At 61.4% G+C, this 14406-nt stretch overlaps 1 protein-coding gene across 10 annotated transcripts in view; it reads left to right on the forward strand.

Annotated features, from left to right (window-relative positions):
* The window catches only part of DNMT3A (DNA methyltransferase 3 alpha), a 92818-nt gene that overhangs the window by 50126 nt on the left and 28286 nt on the right, over positions 1 to 14406 (forward strand). For 4 of the 10 annotated variants that reach the window (XM_070069735.1, XM_051840839.2, XM_051840833.2 and 1 more), the window contains exons 4-6: positions 2937 to 3207; positions 8450 to 8493; positions 8792 to 8938. In XM_070069735.1, the coding sequence (XP_069925836.1) occupies positions 2937 to 3207; positions 8450 to 8493; positions 8792 to 8938 (462 nt within the window). Of the gene's footprint in view, positions 1 to 2936; positions 3208 to 6638; positions 6866 to 7667; positions 7805 to 8449; positions 8494 to 8791; positions 8939 to 14406 lie in introns of those variants that run through there. The other 6 variants (XM_070069740.1, XM_070069738.1, XM_051840888.2 and 3 more) reach the window with 6 other exon arrangements.

The following is a 14406-nucleotide window of genomic DNA, read 5'->3' on the forward strand; positions in this document are numbered from 1 at the left end:
TCTCCATGCTACGGAGCTGGTGGTCAACAGGAAGCGAGTCCCGGGGCTAGAGGAGGCCGTGTGGCCCTCAGGCAGGAGAAGACGTCTCGAGCAGCTCCGTGGGGCTCAGAGTCCGTGGGACCCTTGCCTGCCTCCCTCGTGGTGGCTCTGCCAGGGTTCTGTGGTGCTTGGCCCAGCTGGACCCTGGAAGGTGGCTGTTGAGGCAGGGATGGGCCACTCCCCAGGCTGCCTGCACAGGGCGACTGCAAGGTGGCAGGGAGGAGCATTCTGGGCCTGCGGAGCCCTGTCTGCTTCAGCAGAGGCGAGACCCTGCTGCGTGGGGCGACAGGGGTCTGCTCACTGCATGTCACGCCTGCATCTGGCTTTCCTGGCTGTGCTGGGCCTCAGTGGAGGCCTCCCCACCCCCTCACCCACCCCACTCCCCCCGCTGCCGACCTGATGCAGCCCCTGTGCGCCAGCAGCCAAGGAGGGCACACAGTTTGGCTTCCCATGGAGCGGAGCCCCCCCACGCAGCCTGGCAAAGTCACTTTGCTTCCTCGGGCGGCCTCCTGGACCCGGAAGCCCTGGCAGGGAGGAACGTATACCTGGGAGGACCCTGGTTCTGTTCCGGGTTTTTTCCAAGGCCCTTGCCCCTGTCTGTCCACTCGGGGTTCCTCAGAGTTGAAATTCTAGATCCCTAGAAGGGAAGCAACCTTGGAGCTCACACCGTGCAGGACAGGGGCTGGGGCCAGTGCTGTGCACTTGGGTGGCACAGCCCTCTGGGGGGAACTGGGCAGTGTCTCCCCACACGGAGACACACAGGCCCCCTAACCTGGCTAGTCCACGTCTGGGACACAGGTGTGTACAGCCCTAAGTGCAGGGTGCTCATGGCTGCCAAAAGCAAGTAGGCAGGAATGCAGCCCCACCGTATGGGCACTTGCACCAGGAGCCAGGCCCACCTGCCCGGGGGTGGAGCCATGGGCACGGGGCCTGCTCCATGAGAGGACAGGCAGAGTGCTGTGAGCGGTGCCTGCCCTCTCAGCAAACACCACCTTGGGGTCCGGATGTGTGTGTGGGAATACGTGTGTGTACTCGTGGAACCTGCACATCGTTATACATCGTAGGAAAAAAAATTTACACAGGGGCCAGCGTTGTGGCACACTGGCTTAAACCACTGACAGCAACTCCGGCACCCCCTACAAGTGCCAGTTTGAGTCCCGGCTGCTCCACTTCTGATCCAGCTCCCTGCTAATGCACCTGGGAAAGCAGTGGAAGATGGTCCAAGTGCTTGTGCCCCTGTCACCCATGTGGGAGACCTGGATGGAGTTCCAGGCTCCAGGCTCCAGGCTTAAATAAACAAATAAATAAATCTTTTTTAAAAAATCTTTTTTTTTACCTTGGAAAATCTAGAAAGGATACTCACCAAACCATAGTGATTTACCTTGGGTAAATAATTTTGGGGTTAGGGAGTTAGAATATGAGCTTTAATCCTTTAACACTATTCATTTTTGTGTGGTTTGGATTTTCTACAACACACGTGTCTGACTTTTATACATTGAAAAAAAAAAAAAGACACAAACCCAAGGGGCGTGTATTTGAGGCAGTACCTTAAGAGCACCTACATCCCATGTTGGAGTGCCTGGTTCAAGTCCCGGCCCCACTTCTGATCCAGCTTCCTGCTGAGATGCACCCTAGCAGGGGCATCTTGAGTCCCTACCCCACATGTGGAAGACCTGGATGGAGCTCCTGGCTTCCATCTGGCCCGGCCCCAGCTGTTCGGACCATCTGGGGAGTGAACCAGTGGATGGAAGTGCTCTTGCTCTCTCTCTCTCTCTCTCTCTCTCTCTCTCTCTCCCCCTCTCAGTGTCTTTCAAATAAAACTTTAAAATATTTAAGATCATAAAAATAAGAAACACACAGCCTCCACTTGTCCAGCCTGGCCATCGCACCTGGCAGGTGGGGAAACCGAGGCGGCTGTGTCTGCGAGCTGAGCCTTTGGGAGGTCTGCTCTGCCAGTACTGGGCAGACTTTCTGCAAGCAGAACCAGTGGGGCAGGGTTCACTCAGTGCACCCAGTGCCCGGGGAGGGAAGTGGGGGCAGAGTGGTGAGCTCAGGGACCCCTGCCTCCTCCCGCCCAAGACGGACACGTCCATTCTTCCCAAGATGTCCTGGCCGCTTGCATCCAGGTGGCCGAGGACAGGCCATGCACAGACAGCAGAGGGCAAAGAGGTACGCAGCTGTCCTTAAAAAACCATGAGCTGGAGCCAATCACAAAATTCCCGGAGCCTCAGGTCCCTGGGCTGCCTCCCAGGGAGTCAGAGGCCCTCGAGGGCTCATGGGCAAGAGGAGCCTTGGCCCCAACATGGGACACTGCCCAGGGCGGGTGGGATTGCTCTTCCTTTCCTTGGTTCTTGACACCTTAGCGAGCTCAGCTCTGACGCTACGGGAGAAGGCAGTGCGGCCCTTTGGGGAGTGGAGGGGCCCCATGCTCAGAGGGGTCCTGCAGAGACTGTGTGTTGCTCTCGGGGGCCTCGGCTCTTGGGGTGGTCTGAGAGCCTGTGGGGACCCACGCAGAGGGGAAGGACACTTCTGAGTGGCCTCCAGAGGGCAGGCCAGCCCTGCTCCCCAGAACTGATTCGGGGCACTGGGGTCCACTGCTGGGGAGCCTGCAGGCGTAACGGACAGCATGGGGGTGAGTTTGTGAAGCCCCGTGTGGCCACAGTGGGCCACGGGGGCGCCCCTTCTTTCCTTTCCCGTTACTTAAGCTGGAGTCCACACACGCACGTTGGCTTCAAAGGCTCAGGCCGATGCCGTGTGCAGGATCACGGCCCGGTCTGCTTACTGCAGGGTTCTGCGAGCAGTCTTTCTGGCCAGAGGGGCAGCACGCAGCAGCACTGCCCGGGGACTCCAACCACGGCCCTAACCCTCCCCTTGTGTGTCTGTCTCCATCCCTCCAGGTGGAAAGCAGCGACACGCCCAAGGACCCTGCGGTCACCTCCAAGTCCCCGTCCATGGCCCAGGACTCAGGGCCCTCCGAGCTGTTACCCAACGGGGACTTGGAGAAGCGGAGTGAGCCCCAGCCGGAGGAGGGGAGCCCTGCTGGGGGGCAGAAGGGCGGGGCCCCAGCTGAGGGCGAGGGTGCAGCCGAGGCCCCGCCCGAAGCCTCCAGAGCGGTGGAGAATGGCTGCTGCACCCCGAAGGAGGGCCGAGGAGCCCCTGCAGGCGAGGGTGAGTGCCCGGCACAGGGGTGTCCTCTCTGGGCCCCACTGGAGTCCCTGAGGGCCAGGCTGGGGAGCAGGGAGCTGAGCTGCTCACCCAGGCTGAGGCCCGGAGGCTACTGGCTGAGTACGGCCCGCACACATGGTTTACTTGGCTCGTGTAGTGTGTAAAATATTGTAAAAATTAGTTGCCAATATTTAAAAATCAAGAAATTTCACATAAAAATCTGGAGTTCTGGCTTCTCACACACAGAGACAAAGCTAGATCTGGCAACGGGGGTGTGCATGATGCCAGTGGCTGCTACACTGGGTTACTGGCCATCCCCCTGCCTCCTTGGCTGGCTGTGTGCCTCAGTTTCCCTCAGATCCCGCCTGGCCCCTGCCTGCACTACCACGTGACCAGCAGCTCTTGGGCACTGCCCAGTTAGGTAGCTTCTGACGGGGGCGCTCAGGGCAGCAGGTGGTTTGGTTGATTGGGAATTTGGCCGTGACTGTGTGGTACGCAGGGTGGGAGGCAAGGGCAGCGGGGCGAGGGTGGCCTGCGTGGCCTAGCCCAGAGCTTTCCGTCAGGGGACTTTCGGCCTGGCCCTGGAATCCTGGCGCGCTGCCCACTGTTCTCTTTCAGGTTAAGCCAACGCTTTCAGGGCCAACCAAGCTGTAAACATGTCAGTAATGAGGACAACTAGCATTTGCACAGGGCTTCGCAGCTTACACAGCACCTCCTCTCGCGTTCTCACATCAGGCCCTCCCAGGGTCCTGCCAGGTTGCTTTGCATATGTGCATTTTAATTTCAAAACATCTTCCTTCCAAGTGCCGGGTGATGGAATGAGTAAATTGATCAACTGGCGGAACCTATTTTCACACGCATCCGAACCTAATATTCCTGCGGAATAGACTATTTCCAGAAGCGAGAGTTCCAAGTGTGATTTATAATATCTTGCATTTATTATTCAGCCAGTACTGATACTGCCCCGGCTGTGTGCCAACCACTCTCTCAGGCCCTGTTGTTTGATTGACTCCATCCCAGGTGGCATTGTGCCCATCTGTAGGGGAGGGAGAAAAGGAGACTTTCGGAGACAGAGTGCCTGCTCACGGCCCAGGCCTGTCCGCAGCTGACCCAGGGCTCACGAAATCCTGGTCCTGTGCCTTCCAGCCTCCTGCTGCTATGGAGGTGCTCAGTGCCAGGGTGGTCCCCCCCTGGCCGTGCAGGCCTCCTTGCGTGTCCTCACACTTCATGGGGTCTGGGTGGGGCGAATCTGAGGCAGAGAAGAAGTGGGATCCCTTCCCAGCTCGACATGGTGCTCGCTGTGGGCAGGTGTCTCTGGGTGTCCAGAGGCTGGGACCGACCCGTGGCTGGCACCCTGCCGCTGCTCAGGCCGGCTGTGCTTCCTGCCTGGTGCATGGAGCCATGCTCCAGGCTGTTGGGCAACTCTACGGGTTGGTTTTGGTTGGCTTTCAGTCTGGGATTTCCCCCATCTCCCTTTCTATTGCTCACGGGAGTACCTGCTTCAGCCAGTCAACAGGTGTTTACCAGATACCAGTTTAGTGTGTGCCAGGATCTGTGTCAGGGACTGAGGGAACCCACAGGAGCAGGAACCTGGTTTTCGCCCTCCGGGACCTCACCGTGGGCCGGAGAGACAGAAATGCATACTTGGAAGCGTGTGTTGGTGCCCGGAGCTGAGTGCTGAGTGAGCCCGAGCTGCAGGGGGAGCCAGAGTCGTCATGTGGGGGCAGAGCGGGGACACTCGCTCCCAGGTGGGCTCCCCAGTGCAAGGGAGCAGGCAGAAGCCACAAGGCAGGCGTGGAGAGAGCTGGGGAGAGACACAGGGGGCCAGACCGGGCTTTCAGGGTGGTGCACTCGGCTTCATGATGTGAAAAGATCACTTGCCACCTGTGGCAGGGGGAGAGGTTCTGGGGGCTGTGTCAGGGAGCAGCACCTGTGAGCCAGGTGGCCGTGTAGATGGGCTGGTCAGGTGTGCCGCGTGGGTCTGGGACTTCCAGACACTGGGTGGGTCTTCCTCAGAATTTTAAGTGCTAGTCTGGGTGGGCAAAAAAAAAAAAAAAAAAAAAAAAAAAAACCTGCCGGAAGTCTCTTTGACCTCCAAAATACAAATGGCAGCTGGGGACACTGCCATTGGCCCCAGCTATCCAGGAAGTGGAAACGCTTTTCTGGGGCCCCTGCAGGCCACCGTGAATGGCCCAGATGCTGAGCTGGGAGACGGGCAGTGGAGGAGAGGATCTGCCAGGGGCAGCAGGTGCAGAGGCCGGCTCCCGGCCCAGTGGTCAGCTGATGCACAGCGCATGCTCAGCTGGCTGGTTCCGATGAGGAACGACACCCCAGCCCGGGAGGAAGTAACTTGGCCGCCATCTCCTTTCAGTTCCCCTCATTCCAGGGCTCTTCTCGGGGGCCCCCTCTGTCTCCATCTCCACCGGAACCCCCTTTCGTTGGTTCCGACATGGCAAAAGCAGAGGTTCCTGTGGCCCGCGCACCCTCCTGTGTGCACGCAGGGAGCCCAGGCTCTGCCAGCACAGCCAGGAGAAAGAACCGAGAGGAGGGAGCGGCCGGCACAAGGGCCAGCCCCGGACAGGCAGGTGATGGCAGGTGGCCCCGCAACGTGGCTCTCCTTCCCTGCCGCCCACTGTGGGCTGGCTGTCCTCCAGCCTTGCTGCCCACAGCCATCCACGAGCCAGGGAGGCTGGAATGTAGTCTCAGGTCCTGCTGGGACCTACTGAACCATGCTTGAAAGATGTCCTTGGGATTCCTGTGCACCCTACAGTCTGAGAAACCCTCGCGCCCCCGCCTTGATCCTGTGAGGAGCACTCTGAGTGCTCCCCATTTTCCGATGGGGACACCGAGGGTCCACAAAGGCAAAATGACCCGCCCAGGCTTGTCCAGCTAGTGAAGAGGCGGGATCAAGGCCAGCAGAGAGCTCCTCTCCGCTCGAACTGGGCCCAGGGCCAGCCCCGGACTAGCGATGCCCTGAGGTGAACCTGGCCTCGGCTCTGTCCTGGAGGTTCAGGGTTGTTGAGAAAGAACCTGGGCCCCCGGCTGGGTGTCGTCCTGGACCAACAGGGAAGGGTCGCGAGCCGTGGCCTCCCCCGCCTGCTGCGCCCCAAGACGCCCCCAGGGTCCTGTCCGGGCCTGTCAGGACCACCCTGGAGGGCACACAGCCACCTGGCTCTGCCAGGGCCCGTGGGTCTGGGCCAGGAGCAGATGGACTGCATGGGGCTGGTGCCGAGGGAGCAGCTGCCCCTCCCAGGCTCCAGCCAAGCGCGCGCTCCAGGCAGCCAGGGGGGCGTCTCACTGGGCCAGCCTGGACAGTGTGCGCGTGCGCGTGCGCGATCCCTCTGGGCATGCGCAGAGCCTGTCCTGGAGAACATTCCAGAAAGAAGTCAGAAACTACATAACTAAAAGTCATTCTGTTTTGGGGAGCACGAGGCTGCGGAATCCGGAAGGGGGTGGGGCAGTGGCGAGGGCTGGGGTTCGGTCGTCAGGGAGCCCCGACCTCTGGTCTCCCGCCACTCCCCAGGCCTCACTTCCCTCATCTGCCAGACCTGGGGCTGGACCAGCGTTCAGTCATCTGCACCGTTGCTGTGAGCCCTGATTTCCTTCCATGCTCATGAATAAATGATTCCGCCTCAGTGTCACAGGCCGCGGAAGGGCCCAGGTGGGAAACCCGCGGTCCGGCCGAGGCTTGGGCAGAGGCGGCAGCCCAGGGACCCGCTCCGGTGCCGGTGCCGGAGCCGGAGCCGGAGCCAGCCCCGGGGTCGCGCACGCCAGCCCCGGCCGCCAGCCCGCTGCAGCTGTTCCGGGCTCCACTAGGAGGCCCGCAGCGGGTCGGCCCCGCGCGGAGGCCCGGCCGGGCCCACCAGGCCGTGGCCGATCCGGGGCCGGCGCCCCCTTCTGGCAGCCCAGGGCCTCGCCTGGCGGAGCTGAGGGCTGAGAGGAGGAGGGGGCCCCGCGAAAGTTGGGGAGCCGGCCGCGGAGGGAGACAGGACGACGTAAAGGAAGCGGGGAGGAAGAGGCGCAGACGCGGCGGGGGAAGACGGGCCCTCAAAGGCCGGCCACGTACGCTGCGCCCGCCCGGCCGCCCACGCACGTGCCCGTGGCAGACACGTGCTTCCTCCCTGGCCGCTCCCCGCCAGTCTGACTCGCCCGGCGCCCGGCCCGGGGGTCCACGGGGGTCCGCGGGGGTCCCCTCGCAGAGCCCGGCCCTTCCGGCCTGCTGCTGAGGCCGACCCCAGCCCCATGCCCCCTGCGCCTTCCCCGTGGGGGAGGGGGCTGAGTGTTCAGAGCCCGTCAATGCCCTGGCGGTTTCCGCCCCAGGCCAGGAGATGAAGCAGGGGCTGTTTTTTCCGTTTTGGGCTCTGACTCCCCCCGCCCCCACCCCCACCCCCGACACCCCACCCCCCCACCCCACCTTACCCTGAGCCAGCGCCGTGACCTTCCTGCTTTGGGTCCACGCTCTACTGTGTCTCGCCATCAGAGAAGGACGTTCGGGGGCCTGGATCCAGGGCAGGCCTGGGCAGCTGGCCCGCGGCTGTGGGACCGGGGTGCAGGGCCTGCCAGGGGCGCCGAGGGCTGAGGACCAGGCCAGGAGGACAGGGTGCTGTGGGGGAGTCCGGGGAAGAGCCGCGGGAAGCGCTGGGTGTCAGCAGAGGGGAACACACCGCGTGTGTTAAGCATCTACTGTATGCCCAGCCCTGCACCAGCACTGTATAACCGCCTGCTGACTGTAGAACATTTATCTCACTCGGGGAGAAGCAGCTGGGGGGAGGTCCCTGAGCCCCTGCCTGGATCTGCCCAGCGCAGAGAGCCCACCCACACAGCGGGCAGAGAGGCAGGAGGGACAGAGGCGACTGCTCATAATTGAACCCAAACATCCGGAACCTTGGAGAGCCCGGCCAGCACCTGATTTCCCAGCTGAGGACCCTGATTCTTGCAGAGATGGGGTCACCCCACACAGGCACCGCAGGGCCTGGAGGGCACCTGGGCATGCCCCGGGCACAAGCCCAGCCATGATGCTCCTCACTTTGGTGGCTGGGGGCGGCCCGGCCAGAAGCCGTAGCCCAGAGCCCTGCGTTCTTGCTCAGCCCAAGAGCGGCCCCGGTGCCCTCTGTTCCAGGGCTTGCCGATTCCTCAGAGCCATCGTGCTTGCCACCGGCAGGCCAGGGACCCCCGGCACAAGTGGGGCCTCCAAGCCACTCCCAGTGACTCTGCCAACTGACCCTTTGTTCTTCTCTCCCCACAGGCAAAGAACAGAAGGAGACCAATGTGGAATCCATGAAAATGGAGGCAAGTGTTTTCCTCAATCTTGTCCCGCCCTTTATTTGCACGGTGAGGGTGGAGGCTGGGAGGAGGCCGGCTGTCCCCCAAGAGGCCAGCGCGCCTGCTCCAGCACCTCCCCTTGCTGTCCCCTCCTGGTTGTGGGCTCTGTGCCCCCGCCCACCCACGCACCCCGCTCTGCTCTGGCCAGGAGCACGCTGAGCCACGTGAGTGCCCTCTGGGGCCCCTCTGGGAGAAGCGAGCCTTGGTGCAGGGCTCGAAGTGCCCACTTTAACGCCCATCCGTCTGTCTTTTGTGTCTGTCCTAGGGCTCCCGGGGCCGGCTGCGGGGCGGCCTGGGCTGGGAGTCCAGCCTCCGCCAGCGGCCCATGCCGCGGCTCACCTTCCAGGCGGGCGACCCCTACTACATCAGCAAACGCAAGCGGGACGAGTGGCTGGCACGCTGGAAAAGGGAGGTGAGGCGCCTTCTGACCTGGGCCCCGACCGCCCACAGAGCCGGGAAACTAGACGCCGGCCTCAGCCACCTTTGGGCACTGTTGTCCGGGCCTGGCTGAGCCTTGCTGTCCGCTTCAGGTGCACCTTTCAAATGTCTGGGGAGCGGCTTCGTCCCTGGGTAGTGATCGGTTTGCGTGTCCATGCGCTCACTGCAGCGCCCGGGTCTCATCATGTGTGTGCCCCCTGCCCTTAGGGGGCTGAAAAAACGAAAACCCAGGCTTGCTTTCAATGGGGTGGTCAGGAGGGACTTCTTGGAGGAGGTGGCGTCTAAGAACTGCAGAGCTGACTCTGTGTGGAGGGGGTGTGGGAGACTGTTCTAGGCAGAAGAGACGGAACAAACAGGCCCTGGCTCCTCTGGCAGAGGCACCCCTGGGCTGAAAGAGCGAGGGAGAAAGTGGGGCCAGCCGAGGCTGCGGGAGGCTGCTTAGCACCTGAGTGTCCCGGGGGGGCGTGGAGGCTTTCGCGTGCAGACTCCAGTGGCAGCGCGAGAAGGCAGCTGCGAGGTGTGTTTCGGAGGCAGAATGAAATGAGGCTTTCTGACGGGCTGGAGGCTGGGGAAACCGAGTCACCGACGACTCCCGGGGGTCTGGCCTGAAACCGGGTGGAGTAGTCAGGAGTCCACTGGAGCTTTTTGCAAGCAGTAGCTCCACCTGCTGTGCTGGCCCCGCCCAGCGGGTGTGTTGAGCTGCTGCTCCTGGGCTGGGTTAGTAGAGAAAGTTCCAGAAGAAGTGGGTGTGACCTGCCTGTAGCAGGACAGGAGAGCTGTGTAAGAGCTGCTCTGGAGGGCGCCCGCGGGGCCGCAGGTCTGGCGACTTCGTCTCCAGTTCCTTGGGGCTCCTGGAAGAGATGGGAAAGGGGCAGCCTGGCCGACGTCTAGGGGGAGAGAGGCGTTTAACCCTGAGCTTGAGTGTGGCCTGGGGTGGGGATCCGGGCCCTGGGGCTCTTCCCTCCTTCCGGGACAGGGGCTCTGCTTTGTAACCCCTTGTGCTGTGCAGGGGTCTGCGCTCGCGTCATAGGAGGTGGGAAGACCAGACACTCGGGTTTCGGCCCCGAAGGCTTGTGTAGAAAATTCTGTGGTTCTCACACTGTGCGCCTGGCGAGCAGCAGCATGGAGGCTGTCCGTGGTCAGACTCAGCGCCCGGGAGCAGTGAAGATGCCAGGTAGATGCTCCGCAGTGCTGAATCTGAGGACGGGTTTTCCCTGCACAAGTAGGGAGCAGCATCGGCCACACGTACCTGACGCCAGCTTCAGCCCTCCTCCGGGGCTTTTGTCGTAAATCAGAAACCTTTGCCATCTGCTGCCCCAGCCAATACAAGGGAACACTGGGCATTCAACAGGAGACCGTGAACAAGTTGGCACTTAATGTAACATGTTGTAGGGGACTTGTGATTGGCAACACGGAGACGCCTGAACAAAGCAGGTTTTCTGCTAATAAAACCACCCCCGATTGCCACGCCACAGTGGAAGATGTCCATAAAGAAGTCCATGCTGCCCAGCACAGGCACTAGCACTGCCGGCCCCCTGGCCTCCAGGCTGGGCACTGGGGACCCCGAGAGTGATGTGTCGGGCCACAAGCTCCCTTGGCAAGTGGGGAGTGGCCAGGATGGGACGGGAGTGGAGATTTCTTGCTCCTGTGGGTGCCCGGCTCCAGGCTCCACACAGTCCCCTGCCGTGCCATGCTGTGCTGGGGGACAGGGAAGGGGCTGTTGGGAAAACACAGGTGGCCTCAAGGTTGCTCAGGCCCCCGGCTGAAGAGCAGCGACTGCTCCCTCAGCGGGGTAAGAAGGTACAGATGTCGCCCTATGTCTCGGGCTCCTCGCAGCTCTTCCAGCTCTGCCTCCCCATGCCCTTCCTGACGGCTCCCCCATCCTCCATGTCTGGGTCCACGCACCTGCTCTCCTGTGCACACCCGCCTCCCCTCCTGCTGGGCAGCCAGGCTTCATCGTCGGCTCCAGCTGCTGCCCAGACAACGTCACCTAGAGGTCCAGCCGGCGTTTCCCGACTGCAGGATGCCATGCCTGCCCTTTCTAGCTGTCTCCAGGGCATCTTTACAGAGCCAGCTACCGGAGCGGCCCAGTCGGAGTACCAAGTGAGACAGTGGAGGCTCCCAGAAGCGGAGAGGGTTCCTCCCTCCCATGACAGGCTCGGGGCCCACGGTGCCTGCAGAAGGAACGTGGCCTTGCACAGGGCTAAGACCGATTTCTCCTGGTGGTCCAAGAGGTGGCTTTGGCTTTTAATGGAAGAGCTGGAATTCAGGGAAGGGGAGAGGGGAGACATTTCAGAAGGAGGTGTGCAGCCTGTGCCAAGGTCCTGAGGCACAAGCCAGCATGGCCTTTTCGGGGGTGGCAGTTCCGTGTGGGCAGGTGCAGGCAGAGAGAAGCAGGAGGCGTGGCTGTGCAAAGGTGCACCTGAGCCGGGCTGCGCCTGCCCCTTCCTCCAGTCTGCGGCTCCGCCTGGGACCTTCCTGCCTCACACACCGTCCCCGCGTGCACCCCCTTCCCTCTCGACTGCCTTGTCCTTCAGACCTCGTTACTGAGGGGGGCTGCTGTCTACTTCCCTGCCTCCCTGGGTTTTCCACCCCACCCCAGATTTAGTAAGACTTCGAATACTCCAAAATGAGTGAAATTTAGAGTAGGTAGATGGGGCAGACGGGACATTCCTCTGAGCTGGTGACCTCTGTCGCTCGCTTCTGTGCCCTGCACCTGTTCGTTCATCCTCCTCTGGATGTGGGGTACTTTAATCCTGACCAGGCGCGGTGGGGCCCTCCCCACCCGGTGTCGTCGGATAGCCCTGGGAGCGTGCACCAGCTCCCTGCTGTCCCCCCACCCCGGTGTCGTCGGATAGCCCTCTGGCTGTCTCTCCAGGCTTCAGTCCTGTGGGCCCACACACGCACACACCCCACAGCTCTCCATGAGGTCTCCATTCCCCTCACCAAGCTCCTTCCGTCCGCCCTGCCTGCGCTCCCTCTGTGCTCTCCCCTCACCACCCTCCAGGGAGGAGGCCAAGAGCTGCTGCCTCATCCAGAAAGTTCTCTAGGCTTCCTCCAGCCCACTCTCCCCCTGACCTTTCTAACCCCCTTGAATTACTGCTCATGTTGTGGGGTACTTTCACCAGCGATTTCCTCTGTGCTAATCGTGTCTTCTCTGTCGTGGCTGACCCAGTGTTGGGCAGGGGACAGGTGGTAGCTGGCCGCTGGGCGGCTGAGCAGTTGGGAGGTTGGTAAACGAAGGAGCCTGGGCCTTGGGTTTCCACTGTGACAAGGCCCCGGGCCCTGCGCTGTGAGGTGCTTTTTCCATAGCGCTGACAGGCGTGCCTGCGGGACAGCAGGAGCCGGGTGTGGACAGGTTCCCGAGGTTACGTGATGCTGGATTCCTATCAACCCCGTGTCCCCGCTGTCCTCGCTGGGCCTGTGTGGGGGTGGGACGGCTCACCTTGCCGGGGGGTGGGGTGGGGTGGGAAGGGGCTGATCCTGCACTCCTCTTCCTCGTGGTCATCATGAGGACAGGCAGTCCTGCGTGGGGCTGTAGCTTCCGGAAGGGCTTCTCCCCAGCTACTGGCTCATCCCTGCCCCCACTGTGAGGCAGGCAAGGCAGGTGCAGAGGCCTCGGGCCGGCCATCTGTCTGCTGGGGGCCTGCACCTCCCAGGCTGCACCACGGCCTGTGGTCTGGGGATGCCATGATGGCCCATTGCTGTTGCGGCTTCCTCCTACCCTCCCCACCCTGCCCAGACTGCCCAGGACTGCGAGGCAGGGGCCATGCCAGTACCTGTTCTCCTCCCGGCACCTGGCTTGAAGACAGGGACCCTGCACTTACAGGAAGCTTGAGGAGTGTCACATGGTGATGAAAATGAGTCACTAGGGCTGCAGTATCCTGGGGTCCCCGCACCCCAAGTAGCAAAGCCTTCGTGTGCACTGTAGCCTTTGGAGGCGGCTTCAGACACTGCCTAAGTCAGGTCCCGCTGATTGGCGCGGGGCCGCAGCCCACTGCACAGATGCCTTCCCCTGTGGGCGGACGTGGCCATCCGCTGGTCTCTGGGCACAGAGCCACAGAGCCAGTTTGTTTTCTGCTTTTGGCCGACCTGAGCTTGTTCAGTGCAGGCACTCTGGACGCTTCTGTCCCCAGGGCTGGTGTGCCGAGTGGCTAACCTAGCCTAAGCTCAGAGCCCTGTGGATTAATGAGGCCGCACGCAACACTCAGGCTCCTCGCACGCAGGCTGGTGTTCAGTGTGCAGGAGTTACGACACTGCTTGGGATACACCTGCGTCCCATCTCCGAGTGCCTGGGTTGGAGTCCCTGCTCTGCTTCTGGTTCCAGCTTCCTGCTCATATGCACCCTGGGAGGCAGGTGATGGCTCGAGTTCCTGAGCCCCTGCCACCCATGTGAGAGAACCTGGGTGGAGTTCTAGCTTCTGCCTTCAGCTTGGTCCGGCCTTTGCAGTTGCAGCCATTTGGGGAACGAACCAGCAGATTCTGTCTTTCCCCCTCTGTTACTCTGCCTTTCAAATAAATAAATCTTAAAAAACAAAATCCATCCCCCTACACACACGATTTTAATTTCTCCCCCAGAGGTACTTGATGCTACAGTGTGACGGATATGTCACTACTTTTTCTATCCTTCTATCTCTGTGTGTATAAATATATAATTTTGTTTCACAGTTTTTTTTCCCCTGTTACATAAATGGAACCACACTGTAGTTTCGTTTTACAGTTGGTTTTTCACTTACAATAAGTCTGGGCACCGTAGCCACGTAATTACTATCCTATTGCCCCACATGGATTACCACGGTCTCAGCCAGTCTCTCGTTGGTGGGCCACCCTGCTGTCCAAGCACTGTGGCGGGCGCGTCCCGGGCCGTGCCCCTTGGTGTGGCGTGGCTGTGTTGCTCTGAGATGGATACTGAGAGGGAGAAAGCCTGCGGTGAAGGGCCCCTGAATTTTGGCGAATCTTCCTCTGCGGAGGGCAGCGCCAGCGGATGTCCTGTGCCCAGGCTGTACGATGGCTCCCACCTTGGCCAAGGTGAGGATTTTGCCAGTCGAACGGACGGGAAGGTGGCATCTCCTTAGGACTTTCAGTGGCATTGAACGTCTTGCCGTATGTTTGTTGGCCATTTGTGCGGCTGCTTCTGGGAGCAAATGTTGCTTCCCGTGGCTTTATGAGCCCTGGTGTCCGCCCACCGTGAGAAGCAGGCCTGGGAATGTCCGCCTGGCCACCTCCTGCTGTGGAGCCTGGGGCTGGGGCCTTGGGAAGAAGGCGGACAGGGCGCGACCTCCTGGGCTTGTGCAGAGGGGACCGCGTTATCAGCAAGGGTAGCAGCGACAGGAGACTCCTTGCTCGCTGGCACCTGAGCTCCCGCAGGGTTGCCTCAGTCCCCTCGCCCTGGGAGGAGACAGCGGCTTCTGCAGCAGGCCCAGCCAGTGCTTTTTTCCCAGA

Source organism: Oryctolagus cuniculus, chromosome 2 (assembly GCF_964237555.1).
Source record: "Oryctolagus cuniculus chromosome 2, mOryCun1.1, whole genome shotgun sequence".
Lineage (NCBI taxonomy): Eukaryota > Metazoa > Chordata > Mammalia > Lagomorpha > Leporidae > Oryctolagus > Oryctolagus cuniculus.